Source organism: Panulirus ornatus, chromosome 1, assembly GCF_036320965.1.
Source record: "Panulirus ornatus isolate Po-2019 chromosome 1, ASM3632096v1, whole genome shotgun sequence".
NCBI lineage: Eukaryota > Metazoa > Arthropoda > Malacostraca > Decapoda > Palinuridae > Panulirus > Panulirus ornatus.
In genome coordinates, this window is record NC_092224.1 from 70,903,620 (window position 1) to 70,918,836 (window position 15,217).

The following is a 15,217-nucleotide window of genomic DNA, read 5'->3' on the forward strand; positions in this document are numbered from 1 at the left end:
TCATCATTCAGCGCAGATTTAGGTTATACCCCACCATCATTCAGCGCAGATTTAGGTACACCCAAACGCCATTCAGCGCAAATTTAGGTATACCCACCAACCCCCATTCAACACAGACTTCATACATTACTTAATGACAGTACGACCCTTGGGGTATGGTAGCCTTTGACCTGATCTTTGAAGGTCAGGTCAAAGACCAGGCTATCATACCTGGGAGGTTCGCAGTGTCGTGTGTGCTCTTGAGAGTAGCTATCCACTGACCTCTGACCTCCGGACCCACAGCCGTGGGCGGGCCATGTGGGTGGCGCGGCTGGGCGGCATCCGGATCTCGTCCCAGGCGCCGTGGGTGCAGGAGAGGCTCATCGTGGGCATGGTCAAGTCCCCGGTGGAGGGGAGCCAGATCGTCCTGATCAAGGTGAGGAGGAGCGTCACTACCACCACCACCAGGGCATCATGTCCCGGCTGACCGCCTCCCTCAACGGAGGTGTGAGGGCGGGCGGGTGTGATGTGCTCGGTGTGTGGAGGTTACCGTGAACTTGTTTACCGAGGATTTCAACGTGTTTTTACACCTTGTGTTTTACGATCTTGTGTAATGTTATTTACTTGCTGTTTTAAAGGAGTTTCGAGGGTTTTTTGCTTACGGTTAACGAATTTGCCTTTTTATAATTATTCATTACTTAATTGCCTTTTTATATTTATTCATTAGTTAATTAGTTTTTTCTAACGTTTAATGATTCGGTAAATTTTACGGGTTTAATCTGTACGTTTCTGGTTTAAATGATTGTTTTTTTTACATTTAGTTACTTGTTATCTTTACACTTTAATACAACTCTGGGTTTTTACAACTAATTTATAGTCATTTTCCAGGTTAAAATCATGTTGTATTTTTACGGTGGATGACTTGGCATTACCTTTACGGATATTCATACGATAATTTTTGTTATTAATCATTTATTATTCTTTATGGTTCATTACCCGGTGATGTACGAGTAATTAATGGGGACTAATTATGGCTGATTATGACTAGATTATTCGGTATTCTGTGGTTGATTACTGTGTTTGTTTGTGATCAATTACTCGGCATGATTTTGGTTAATTCGGTTGATTAAGTCGGTTAATTAACGAATTAATTGTCCCGAAGTATCCTTACATTGCAGTGACACTGTGTATAGTTGCCCTAGTGCCCTTATGTTGGTGTAATACTACGTCACTATATATATATATATATATATATATATATATATATATATATATATATATATATATATATTCTTTCTTTCAAACTATTCGCCATTTCCCGCGTTAGCGAAGTAGCGTTAAGAACAGAGAACTGGGCCTTTGGGGGAATATACCTCGCTGGGACTCTAACTCAGGGTCACGTGATTACGTTGACCGCTCTATACATGCTGGTGCTTCCTGTGTGTGTGTGTGTGTGTGGATCTTGCTGTGTTCTTTAGAACGCACGCGCGCGCGTGTGTAACTGATTTTTGCCACAAGAGCGGTTGAATTATCGTGCACTCCAACCCCTCCTGTGGGCGGTGGCGCCCAAGGGGATACAGAAAGCACAAAAGGTCCAGCAGGGACTGGTGCACTGGTGGGCCTCAGTGACTGCAACACAGTACAGGTTATATTGTGAGGAAAATGTCAACATAGTTGAGTAACACAGTGAATGATTGGGCAAGTGAGGTTTACATCAGTTGAAGAACAGTGCTCGGATTACGTCTCTAGATGAATGAGAAAAGAACTATTTACAATATAGAAGTAGATAAATGAGAAGAGAACTATTTACAATAAACAAATAGATACATGAGAAAAGAACTATTTACAATAAACAAATAGATAAATGAGAAAAGAACTATTTACAATAGACAAATAGGTAAATGAGAAAACTATTTACAATAGACAAATAGATAAATGAGAAAAGAACTATTTACAATAGACAAATAGATAAATGAGAAAAGAACTATTTACAATAGACAAATAGATAAATGAGAAAAGAATTATTTACAGTAGACAAATAGATAAATGAGAAAAGAACTATTTACAATAGATAAATGAGAAAAGAACTATTTACAATAGACAAATAGATAAATGAGAAAAGAACTATTTACAATAGACAAATAGATAAATGAGAAAAGATCTATTTATAATAAGCAAATTTATGACAACTCAAATCTCCGAGGTAGACCATTGTTATGGATGAAATGTCTGCACATATGGTGCAATGTTTGGCAGATATCATCTCTGAACTCACTGACTCTACAACAGTCAAGGATGTAATCTCCCAGGGTGTGAGGCATTACGTTGCTGGGAAAGTCCATTACGTACACCACCGTTCATTACTTTTGTACACGAACGTTCATTACTTTTGTATACCAGCGTTCATTGCTTTTGTACACCAGCGTCCATTACGTATGTACACCACTGTTCATTACTCCCATGAATATCTATAACCCAACCTATGTAAGGCGAAAACAATCGAGGTATCTGTCCACTAATCCTGTTGGTGGGGTACATGTATCACGATGTTGTGGGGTACATGTATCACGGTGGTATGGGGTACATGTATCACGATGTTATGGGGTACATATGTCACGGTTCAAGGGGGTACGTATGTCACTGTGCTGTGGGGTACATGTGTCACTGTGCTATGGGGTACATGTGTCACGGTGCTATGGGGTACATGTGTCACGGTGCTATGGGGTACATTTGTCACGGTGCTATGGGGTACATGTATCATGGTGCTATGGGGTAAGGAGCGAGGAGAATGGCATCAATGTGGCCCAAACAAACTCTGTCGTTGGTCTTGTACATGGGTTATGAAGTTCAGTCCAAATAAATGTAAAGTAAATGAGGATGGGATGTAGAGAAAGAGACTCGATATAAATATTATGTACCATGAAATAAGGTATTTGAAACTGTGTATGTGTTGACATCGCCGTGAACCTACCGCCACAGCCCCACATTAGGAGAATATGAAAGAGAAACAAAGTGTCTGATGGCAAATATTAGAATTGTATTTGAATGCACGGATGAGGGAATGTTCAGCAGGCTGTTCACATTGTTAATGAGACCAAAACTCGATCATGGTTATCAAGTTGGATCATTACGGTCTAAGGAGCACAAATAACATATAAAAAAGACACCATAGGGGGGGGGCAATAAAGATGGTATCATTTACTGCAGCTGAGTTACTGACTTTAGATTTTCCCACCGTGAAAGAGAGAAGATTAAGGGTGACCTGATCACAACCTCTTAAGTATTTAAACCACGTTGATGACAGTGGATAAAAAAAAACGTTGGTAAGATGCATCGCAACGCCAGCTCAGATGAACTGGTGTATACCAACCGCTTGCGTGCGGTGCAAGCACGAGCATTGCCGGCGTGGCCCTTGTCATCACGTGCGCCGCTAATAAACCTAATCAGGGCAAGAAGCCACCTAGTTGACGACAGCAACACCTCTGAATGAAACGTAACTTGGACGTAAATAAAGTTGGAAGGTCGGTCTATCTCGCTGACACAGACCTGGGATTTGGATCCAGCAGTCCTGGGAGGCGCCCTGGTGTACGACCCTTGCATGCCACGACGGTACGACCCTTGGGTATGATGGCCTGACCTTTGACCTGACCCTTAAGGATCAGGCCATCATTCCCCGGACCGTAGCGTCGTGTCTGGAGGTTCAGGGATGTCGTGGCTTGTGTTACCGTGAGCCGGTGCCTGGAAGACGTGGACCCCAGCCTGGAGCACCAGGCAGGCCCTCGCTGTAACCCCACCTTCAGGTTACTGCTGCAGCAGCCGTTCAAATGTCACTGAGTCGTCTGCTGTCTGTGTCACCCACGTTGGGTGTGTGTGCTCCAGTGGTGTAGGGTACATCTGTCACGGTGATGTAGGGTACATCTGTCACGGTGATGTAGGGTACATCTGTCACGGTGATGTGGGGTACATCTGTCACGGTGATGTGGGTTACATGTGGTAGGTTTTATGTGTGGCACGGTTTATGTGGGGTACATGTGTCACGGTGTTGTTGGGTACACGTGCGGCACGGTGATTTAGGGTACATATGTCACGGTGTTGTGGGGTACATGTGTCACGGTGTCCTGGGGTACATGTGTCACTGTGCCCTGAGGTACATGTGTCACGGTGCCCTGGGGTACATGTGTTATGGTGTTGTAGGGTACATGTCACAATGGTATGGTGTACACATGTCACGGTGTTGTGTTTTGGGGTACATGTGTCACGGTGCCGTGGGGTATAAGTGTCACGCTGGTATGGGGTACACATGTCACGGTGTTGTGGGGTACATGTGTCACGCTGGTATGGCGTATATTTGCCATTCTGTGAGTTTGTTGTGTTAAATGTACCCCGGGCTACATGTGGTATGTTGCTGTTGCAGGACTGTCACGTTACTGTGGCAGTGGCCGTGAGGACTCAGGGTCAGCCTCAGAGGTGTGGTAGTGTTAATATCGCTGTAATGCCTGGTGGTCGCACGAATAGAAACTGTGTGTGTGTCACTTCGCGCTCCACCAAGGACAGCTTTATGTCCATGAAGAGGGAGGAAAGAGGTTTTGTTAAGGTAATCTAATGAACGGTACTGCTAGTGCCAAAGTTAATGTTTGGTGGAGTGGTAGTCTTATGAAGTACGGGCGTTGACTGCGCAGGTGTAGCGCGGGGGTAGTAATTGTGTGAGACACACTGATCATGCCCAGCGGACGGTGGACAGTGAGAAGCGAGGGAGGGAGTTCATCCACTTCCAGCGGCGTAACCCATTCTAAGTGTAGTGGCCCACGTCTGCGTCAGGACGGCAGGATGCCCCGGCGGGAGACCAGATCCTCGTAGCATGTTGCAAGGACTGGAGGATTACTGTGCACGACACGTGCAACAAGAGTGCTGGGTGTTGCAAGGTGTTCCCGCCCTCTGACACGGAAGCCTGGATGTAAAGTAGTGTCAGAATAATTAGTGTAAACATTAGATGGTTAGATTTTGGCAAACAGTCGAGTGTGGAAGCAGTTAAACGTAGGGAGGCGTACCAGGTTGTTAGTGTTGAACAGATATCTCTCTCTCTCTCTCTCTCTCTCTCTCTCTCTCTCTCTCTCTCTCTCTCTCTCTCTCTCTGCACCGTCAGAATTCCAAGGAACTGAGTGGATGTTTCCACCTCTCTTCCCTCACCACGGTCGAGTGTCAGCCACTGTGGCGTGGCTCTGGAGTCTGCCGTGTCCTTGTGTGATGTGTTGTCGTCATTATCATAGTGAAGTGACATGTTAGCAGTAAGAGCAGCTCCCACCGGTAGCCGCTCGGTCCGGTGAGGTACGCCCTGTTGCTGTTCCCCAGTGGCAGGACCACCACCCTCCTCCCTCCCCAACCCTGTCGTGGGGAAGGCCACCCCGCGGCCCCCTCCCCGACCCTGTCGTGGGGAAGGCCACCCGCGGCCCCCTCCCCGACCCTGTCGTGGGGAAGGCCACCCGCGGCCCCCTCCCCGACCCTGTCGTGGGGAAGGCCACCCGCGGCCCCCTCCCCGACCCTGTCGTGGGGAAGGCCACCCCGCGGCCCCCTCCCCGACCCTGTCGTGGGGAAGGCCACCCCGCGGCCCCCTCCCCGACCCTGTCGTGGGGAAGGCCACCCGCGGCCCCCTCCCCGACCCTGTCGTGGGGACTGTTGCTGCCTCGACAAATTAAGCGTGAGCTCGGCCGGCCTCGGTAATGACTCTGATCCATTCAGTATTGCGTTTATAGAAGCATAAAAAAAAGCGATGGTGATCGGGAGGAGTTTGCCACATTGACATGAGTGCAACAAGGGATGTGCCACATTGACATGAGTACAAGAAGCGATGTTGCCACATTGACATGAGTAAAACAACGGATGTGCCACATTGACATGAGTACAAGAAGCGATGTTGCCACATTGACATGAGTAAAACAACGGATGTGCCACATTGACATGAGTACAAGAAGCGATGATGCCACATTGACATGAGTGTAACAACGGATGTGCCACATTGACATGAGTACAAGAAGCGATGTGCCACATTGACATGACTGCAACAACGGATGTGCCACATTGACATGAGTGCAACAGCGGATGTGCCACATTGACATGACTGCAACAACGGATGTGCCACATTGACATGAGTACAAGAAGCGATGTTGCCACATTGACATGAGTACAAGGAGCGATGTTGCCACATTGACGAGTGCAACAGCGGATGTGCCACATTGACATGAGTACAAGAAGCGATGTTGCCACATTGACATGAGTGAAACAACGGATGTACCACATTGACATGAGTACAAGAAGCGATGATGCCACATTGACATGAGTACAAGAAGCGATGTTGCCACATTGACATGAGTGCAACAACGGATGTGCCACATTGACATGAGTACAAGAAGCGATGTTGCCACATTGACATGAGTAAAACAACGGATGTGCCACATTGACATGAGTACAAGAAGCGATGATGCCACATTGACATGAGTACAAGAAGCGATGATGCCACATTGACATGAGTGTAACCGGATGTGCCACATTGACATGAGTACAAGAAGCGATGTTGCCACATTGACATGAGTGAAACAACGGATGTGCCACATTGACATGAGTACAAGAAGCGATGTTGCCACATTGACATGAGTGCAACAACGGATGTGCCACATTGACATGAGTACAAGGAGCGATGTTGCCACATTGACATGAGTGTAACAACGGATGTGCCACATTGACATGAGTACAAGAAGCGATGTTGCCACATTGACATGAGTACAAGAAGTGATGATGCCACATTTACACGAGTGCAACAATGGATGTGCCACATTGACATGAGTACAAGAAGCGATGTTGCCACATTGACGAGTGCAACAGCGGATGTGCCACATTGACATGAGTACAAGAAGCGATGTTGCCACATTGACTTGAGTGAAACAACGGATGTGCCACATTAACATGAGTACAAGAAGCGATGATGCCACATTGACATGAGTGAAACAACGGATGTGCCACATTGACATGAGTACAAGAAGTGATGATGCCACATTTACACGAGTGCAACAATGGATGTGCCACATTGACATGAGTACAAGAAGCGATGATGCCACATTGACATGAGTGCAACAACGGATGTGCCACGTTGATATGAGTTCAAAAAGCGATGTGCCACATTGACATGAGTGCAACAACGGATGTGCCACATTGACATGAGTACAAGAAGCGATGATGCCACATTGACATGAGTGCAACAACGGATGTGCCACATTGACATGAGTGCAACAACGGATTGACATGAGTACAAGAAGCGATATTGCCACATTGACATGAGTGTAACAAGTGCTGCTAGTCACACTGACACGAGTGCAATAATCGCTTCCGCCACAGTAACATAATTGCAAGAAGTGCTGTTGCCACATGAATGCCATAGGTGAGGTTGCCTGGTGGCGCAAGGTATGGGGCTCCCGTAGAGTACATAGTACAGATGCTGTTCCATACAGTACATAGTACAGATGCTGTTCCATACAGTACATAGTACAGATGCTGTTCCATACAGTACATAGTACAGGTGCTGTTCCCATACAGTACATAGTACAGGTGGGGTCCCCACATAGTACTAGTGTACAGGGTTGGGTGCCACATAACACTGGTGTACAGGGTTGGGTGCCACATAACACTGGGGTACAGGGTTGGGTGCCACATAACACTGGTGTACAGGGTTGGGTGCCACATAACACTGGTGTACAGGGTTGGGTGCCACATAACACTGATGTACAGGGTTGGGTGCCACATAACACTGATGTACAGGGTTGGGTGCCACATAACACTGGTGTACAGGGTTGGGTGCCACATAACACTGGTGTACAGGGGTGGGTGCCACATAACACTGATGTACAGGGTTGGGTGCCACATAACACTGATGTACAGGGTTGGGTGCCACATAACACTGGTGTACAGGGTTGGGTGCCACATAACACTGATGTACAGGGTTGGGTGCCACACAACACTGGTGTACAGGGTTGGGTGCCACATAACACTGGTGTACAGGGTTGTGTGCCACATAACACTGATGTACAGGGTTGGGTGCCACATAACGCTGGTGTACAGGGTTGGGTGCCACATAACACTGGTGTACAGGGTTGGGTGTCACTGGTGCACAGTGTTGGGTGCCACATAACACTGGTGTACAAGGTTGAGTGCCACATAACTTGTTTACAGGGTCGAGTGCCACATAACACTGGTGTACAGGGTTGGGTGCACATAATATAGGTTAAATGCCCTATATTCCTGTATTTCCCTTATATTGAAAACACACAAGTATAAAAGGAAACTTGATTATAACCTTGAAATGTTTCGAGTTTGACTTCATGAGATGCAAAGATAATATAGCCAGTGCAGATAACCAGAAATTAGAAATTAAACAAGAAATTTGTTAGAAAAGTTATAAAGTTTTGTTCATGAATGGCATAAGTTAAAATGGTGAAATTTTGTATATGGACAGCGTATTGAATTTCAAAATAATGTCTGATAAAGTTCAAGACATGGGGCCCCACGAGTGTAGAAATTCCTCCTCGTACAGTACAAATAGGTAATTAAACACACAAAGCTCAATGAAAAAAAAGGAGCCTTGTTCCCAAAAAAGTTAATGGGAGTGTTATATGTTGAAACAAAAAAACTAAATAAAGAAAAGAAAGGAATAGCTTCATTTCCATTTGCATGCCTTTATAACTTCTTTGTCTTTAGAAAACAATAATTAATTGCTCTATTTTTTTGACGAACGCACTTGTGACGGACAGAGTTTTCCCATGGACATTATAAATGAATATTTTCCAAAAAGTCAGTATGTATACCCACTGTCAGTATGTATACCCTACCATAAATAAATAAAAAAAAAGTTTTATATGAACAACCTTCTGTCGGTCTGTTTCTCCCACACATGATCGGGAAGCTATTACATTTTTGGTAGGGGAATGTAAGTGACGTGGTGATTCATTGTGCACTTGAAGTTAGCGGAAATCTCCCTCCATAACCACACACACACACACGGCTCGCTTTCCCTGGGGGTAAACTGTGAGGGTCATCCTGACGTGGTGGCCAAGGGGAAAAATGGCGGCTGAATTCTGATACATGGCTCGCGGCCCGTACAGCAACGGGTGGTACTGACCCGATATTTGTGACGTGACCTTTCTAGCGAGTTTCGTAATATTCATTTTGCGATGAGGTGAATTCGACAGTGACCTGATTACTTCGTCTTTTCAGAAAACATGAAATAGGTGGTAAATTTCAATCAAAAATGAGAAGCCTTATGTGAAAAAAAAAATTTATTAGTCACATCCAGAATTAGGGAAGGCGTCCACTAATTTCCTGTGGAGTGTATGGATGGACTTTGGCCTGGCTAAAGATAATGAACATATGTTCTTCCCTTGGTGACGCTTGATAGTCATTGTATGCTCATCAGAACCTTGATTTGTATGACGTAAAGGCAGGCCATTTTCATGTAACCCCGAGATATATCAGTTTAAACAAATACTTGAGTTCTCTCTTTGCAACACAACAGTGGCTCCTCGTTTTCGATAAGTCGATCATCATTGTTGTATATGGAGAAAAACTGGAGGAAGTGAAGTGTTTTAGATATCTGGGAGTGGATCTGGCAGCGGATGGAAACATGGAAGCGGAAGTGGATCATAGGGTGGGGGAGGGGGCGAAAATTCTGGGAGCCTTGAAGAATGTGTGGAAGTCGAGAACATTATCTCGGAAAGCAAAAATGGGCATGTTTGAAGGAATAGTGGTTCCAACAATGTTGTATGGTTGCGAGGCGTGGACTATGGATAGAGTTGTGCGCAGGAGGATGGATGTGCTGGAAATGAGATGTTTGAGGACAATGTGTGGTGTGAGGTGGTTTGATCGAGTAAGTAACGTAAGGGTAAGAGAGATGTGTGGAAATAAAAAGAGCGTGGTTGAGAGAGCAGAAGAGGGTGTTTTGAAATGGTTTGGTCACATCGAGAGAATGAGTGAGGAAAGATTGACCAAGAGGATATATGTGTCGGAGGTGGAGGGAACGAGGAGAAGAGGGAGACCAAATTGGAGGTGGAAAGATGGAGTGAAAAAGATTTTGTGTGATCGGGGCCTGAACATGCAGGAGGGTGAAAGGAGGGCAAGGAATAGAGTGAATTGGAGCGATGTGGTATACCGGGGTTGACGTGCTGTCAGTGGATTGAATCAAGGCATGTGAAGCGTCTGGGGTAAACCATGGAAAGCTGTGTAGGTATGTATATTTGCGTGTGTGGACGTATGTATATACATGTGTATGGGGGTGGGTTGGGCCATTTCTTTCGTCTGTTTCCTTGCGCTACCTCGCAAACGCGGGAGACAGCGACAAAGCAAAAAAAAAAAAAAAAAAAAATATATATATATATATATATATATATATATATATATATATATATATATATATTGTAGTTTTTATCTCAAGCATCATTTGATACCTCAGGCATCATTTTATATCATGGTTTTGAATTTCAGTTGGCTGACTCAGAGGTGGAGCTAAGTGACTACGTACGCCCTGCATGTTTGGGATCCCACACGTCCGTGTCCCAGCTGACCAAGCGTCGCTGCCGGAGTCTTGGCTGGGGTGCCAGGCGTGAGTAATACCCTTCAACGGTTTTACCATATATATATATATATATATATATATATATATATATATATATATATATATATATATATTTTATTTATTATTTATTTTGCTTTGTCGCTGTCTCCCGCGTTTGCGAGGTAGCGCAAGGAAACAGACGAAAGAAATGGCTCAACCCTCCCCCATACACATGTATATACATACACGTCCACACACGCAAATATACATACCTATACATCTCAATGTACACACACACAGACACATACATAAATTCCCATGCACACAATTCACACTGTCTGCCTTTATTCATTCCCATCGCCACCTCGCCACACATGGAATACCATCCCCGTCCTCCCTCATGTGTGCGAGGTAGCGCTAGGAAAAGACAACAAAGGCCCCATTCGTTCACACTCAGTCTCTAGCTGTCATGCAATAATGCCCGAAACCACAGCTCCCTTTCCACATCCAGGCCCCACACAAATTTCCATGGTTTACCCCAGACGCTTCACATGCCCTGATTCAATCCACTAACAGCACGTCAACCCCGGTATACCACATCGATCCAATTCACTCTATTCCTTGCCCGCCTTTCACCCTCCTACATGTTCAGGCCCCGATCACTCAAAATCTTTTTCACTCCATCTTTCCACCTCCAATTTGGTCTCCCACTTCTCCTCGTTCCCTCCACCTCCGACACATATATCCTCTTGGTCAATCTTTCCTCACTCATTCTCTCCATATGCCCAAACCATTTCAAAACACCCTCTTCTGCTCTCTCAACCACGCTCTTTTTATTTCCACACATCTCTCTTACCCTTATATTACTTACTCGATCAAACCACCTCACACCACACATTGTCCTCAAACATCTCATTTCCAGCACATCCACCCTTCTGCGCACAACTCTATCCATAGCCCACGCCTCGCAACCATACAACAGTGTTGGAACCACTATTCCTTCAAACATACCCATTTTTGCTTTCCGAGATAATGTTCTCGACTTCCACACATTCTTCAAGGCTCCCAGGATTTTCGACCCCTCCCCCACCCTATGATTCACTTCCGCTTCCATGGTTCCATCCGCTGCCAGATCCACTCCCAGATATCTAAAAACACTTTACTTCCTCCAGTTTTTCTCCATTCAAACTTACCTCCCAATTGACTTGACCCTCAACCCTACTGTACCTAATAACCTTGCTCTTAATTCACATTTACTCTTAACTTTCTTCTTTCACACACTTTAACAAACTTAGTCGCTATCTCCCGCACTAGCAAGGTAGCGCAAGGAAACAAACAAAAGAATGACCCAACCCTCCCATATACACATGTATATACATAGACACCCACAAACGCACATATTCATACCTATACATTTCAGCGTATACATACATATATATATACAGACATATATATATATATACACATGTACATATTCATACTCCCTGCCTTCATCTTCTCTGGTCGTCACTCCGCCACACATTCCCTCCCCCCCGCGTGCGAGATAGCGCTAGGTAAAGACAACAAAGGCCACATTCGTTCACCTCAGTCTCTAGCTGTCATGTGTAATGCACCGAAACCACAGCTCCCTTTCCACATCCAGGCCCCACAAAACTTTCCATGGTTTACCCCAGACGCTTCACATGCCCTGGTTCAATCCATTGACAGCTCGTCGACCCCGGAATACCACATCATTCCATTTCACTCTATCCCTTGCACGCCTTTCACCCTCCTGTAAGTTCAGGCTCCGATTGCTCAACATCTTTTTCACTGCATCCCTCCACCTCCAATTTGGTCTCCCACTTCTCATTCCCTCCACCTCTGACGCATATATCCCCTTTGTCAATCTTTCCTCACTCATTCTCTCTATGTGACCAAACCATTTCAATACATCCTCATCTGCTCTCTCAACCACACTTTTTTTTTATTACCATACATCTCTCTTACCCTTTCATTACTTACTCGATCAGACCACCTCACACCACATATTGTCCTCAGACATTTCACTTCCAACACATCCACCCTCCTCCGCATAACCCTATATATAGCTCATGCCATGCCAACATATAACATTGTTGGAACCACTATTCCTTCAAACAGATCCATTTTTGCCTTCAACAAATTCTTTATTACTCCCAGAGCCTTCGCCCCCTCCCCCACTCTGTGACGCACTTCCGCTTCCATGGTTCCATCCGCTGCTAAATCCACTCCCAGATACCAAAAACACTTCACTTCCTCCAGTTTTTCCCCGTTCAAACTTACCTCCCAATTTACTTGTTCCTCAACCCTACTGTACCTAATAACCTTGCTCTTATTCACATTTACTCTCAGCTTTCTTCTTTCACACACTTTACATAACTCAGTCACCAATCTCTGCAATTTCTCACCCGAATCAGCCACCAGCACTGTATCGTCAGCCAACAACAACTGACACTTCGAAAGCCGTCTCACCCACAACAGACTTCATACTTGCCCCTCTCTCCAAAACTCTTGCATTCACCTCCCTAACAACCCCATCCAAAAACAAATCAAACAACCATGGAGACATAACGCACCCCTGCCACAAACCGACATCCATTGGGAACCAATCACTTTCCTCTCTTCCTACTCGTGCACATGCCTTACATACTTGATAAAAACTTTTCTGCTTTTAAGAGCTTACCTCCCACACCATATACTCTTAATACCTTCCACAGAGCATCTCTATCAACTCTTATCATATGCCTTCTCCAGATCCATAAATGCTACATACAAATCCATTTGCTTTTCTAAGTATTTCTCACCTACATTCTTCAAAGCAAACACCTGATCCACTCATCCTCTACCACTTCTGAAACCACACTGCTGTTTCCCGATCTGATGCTCTGTACATGCCTTTACCCTCTCAATCAATATCCTCCCATATAATTTCCCAGGAATACTCAACAAACTTATACCTCTGTAATTTGAACACTCACCTTTATCCCCTTTGCTTTTGTACAGTGGCACTGTGCATGCATTCCGCCAATCCTCAGGCACTTCACCATGAACCATACATACATTGAAAATCTTTACTAACCAATCAACAACACAGTCACCCCCTTTTTTTAATAAATTTCACTGCAGTGCCATTCAAACCCACCACTTTGCCAGCTTTCATCATCTGCAAAGCTTTCACTACTTCTTCTATGTTTACCAAAGCATTCTTTCTGGCCCTCTTACTTTGCATACTACCTTGACCAAAACACCCTATATCTGCCACTCTATCATCTCACTCATTCAACAAACCTTCAAAATACTCACTCCATCTCCTCACATCACCACTACTTGTTATTACCTCCCCATTAGCCCCTTTCACTGATGTTCCCACTTGTTCTCTTGTCTTACGCACTTTATTTACCTCCTTCCAAAACATCTTTATATCCTCCCTAAAACTTAATGATACTCTCTCACCCCAACTCTCATTTGCCCTCTTTTTCACCTCTTGCACCTTTCTCTTGATCTCTTGCCTCGTTCTTTTATACATCTCCCAGTCATTTGCACTATTTCCCTGCAGAACCTGTCCAAATGCCTCTCTCTTCTCTTTCACTAATAATCTTACTTCATGCCACCTCTCGCTACTCTTTCTAATCTGCTCACCTCTCACGCTTCTCATGCCACAAGCATCTTTTGCACGAGCCATCACTGCTTCCTCAAATACATCCCTTTCCTAGCCCACTCCCCTTACGTCCTTTGCTCTCACCTTTTTCCATTATGCACTCAGAGTCTCCTGGTACTTTCTCATGCAAGTCTCCTTCCCGAGCTCACTTACTCTCACCACTCTCTTCACCTCTACAAGATAATAATCAGACATCCCTCCAGTTGCACCTCTCAGCACATTAACATCCAAAAGTCTCTCTTTCACACGGCCTTCAATTAACACATAATCCAGTAACACTCTCTGTGTATATATGTATATGTGTATATATCTGTGTGTGTATATTTATGTATACATTGAGATGTATAGGTATGTATATGTGCATGTGTGGACATGTATGTATATACATGTGTATGTGGGTGAGTAGGGCCATTCATTCGTCTGTTTTCTTGTGCTACCTCACTAACGCAGGAGACAACGACAAAGTATAATAAAAAAGAACTATGATATATATATATATATATATATATATATATATATATATATATATATATATATATATATATATCTTTTTATTATATTTTTATTTTTATTATACTTTGTCGCTGTCTCCCGCGTTTGCGAGGTAGCGCAAGGAAACAGACGAAAGAAATGGCCCAACCCCCCCCATACACATGTATATACATACGTCCATACACGCAAATATACATACCTACACAGCTTTCCATGGTTTACCCCAGACGCTTCACATGCCCTGCTTCAATCCGCTGACAGCACGTCAACCTCGGTATACCACATCGCTCCAATTCACTCTATTCCTTGCCCTCCTTTCACCCTCCTGCATGTTCAGGCCCCGATCACACAAAATCTTTTTCACTCCATCTTTCCACCTCCAATTTGGTCTCCCTCTTCACCTTGTTCCCTCCACCTCCGACACATATATCCTCTTGGTCAATCTTTCCTCACTCATCCTCTCCATATGCCCAAACCAC

General features: G+C 44.7%; 1 protein-coding gene across 6 annotated transcripts in view; it reads left to right on the top strand.

Annotated features, from left to right (window-relative positions):
• LOC139749449 (atrial natriuretic peptide-converting enzyme-like) overlaps positions 1-15,217 on the top strand; it is a 1,171,820-nt gene that overhangs the window by 1,108,870 nt on the left and 47,733 nt on the right. For all 6 annotated transcript variants that reach the window (XM_071663354.1, XM_071663333.1, XM_071663362.1 and 3 more), the window contains 2 exons: positions 283-415; positions 10,501-10,618. In XM_071663354.1, coding sequence (XP_071519455.1) covers positions 283-415; positions 10,501-10,618 — 251 coding nt within the window. The remainder of the gene's footprint in view (positions 1-282; positions 416-10,500; positions 10,619-15,217) is intronic.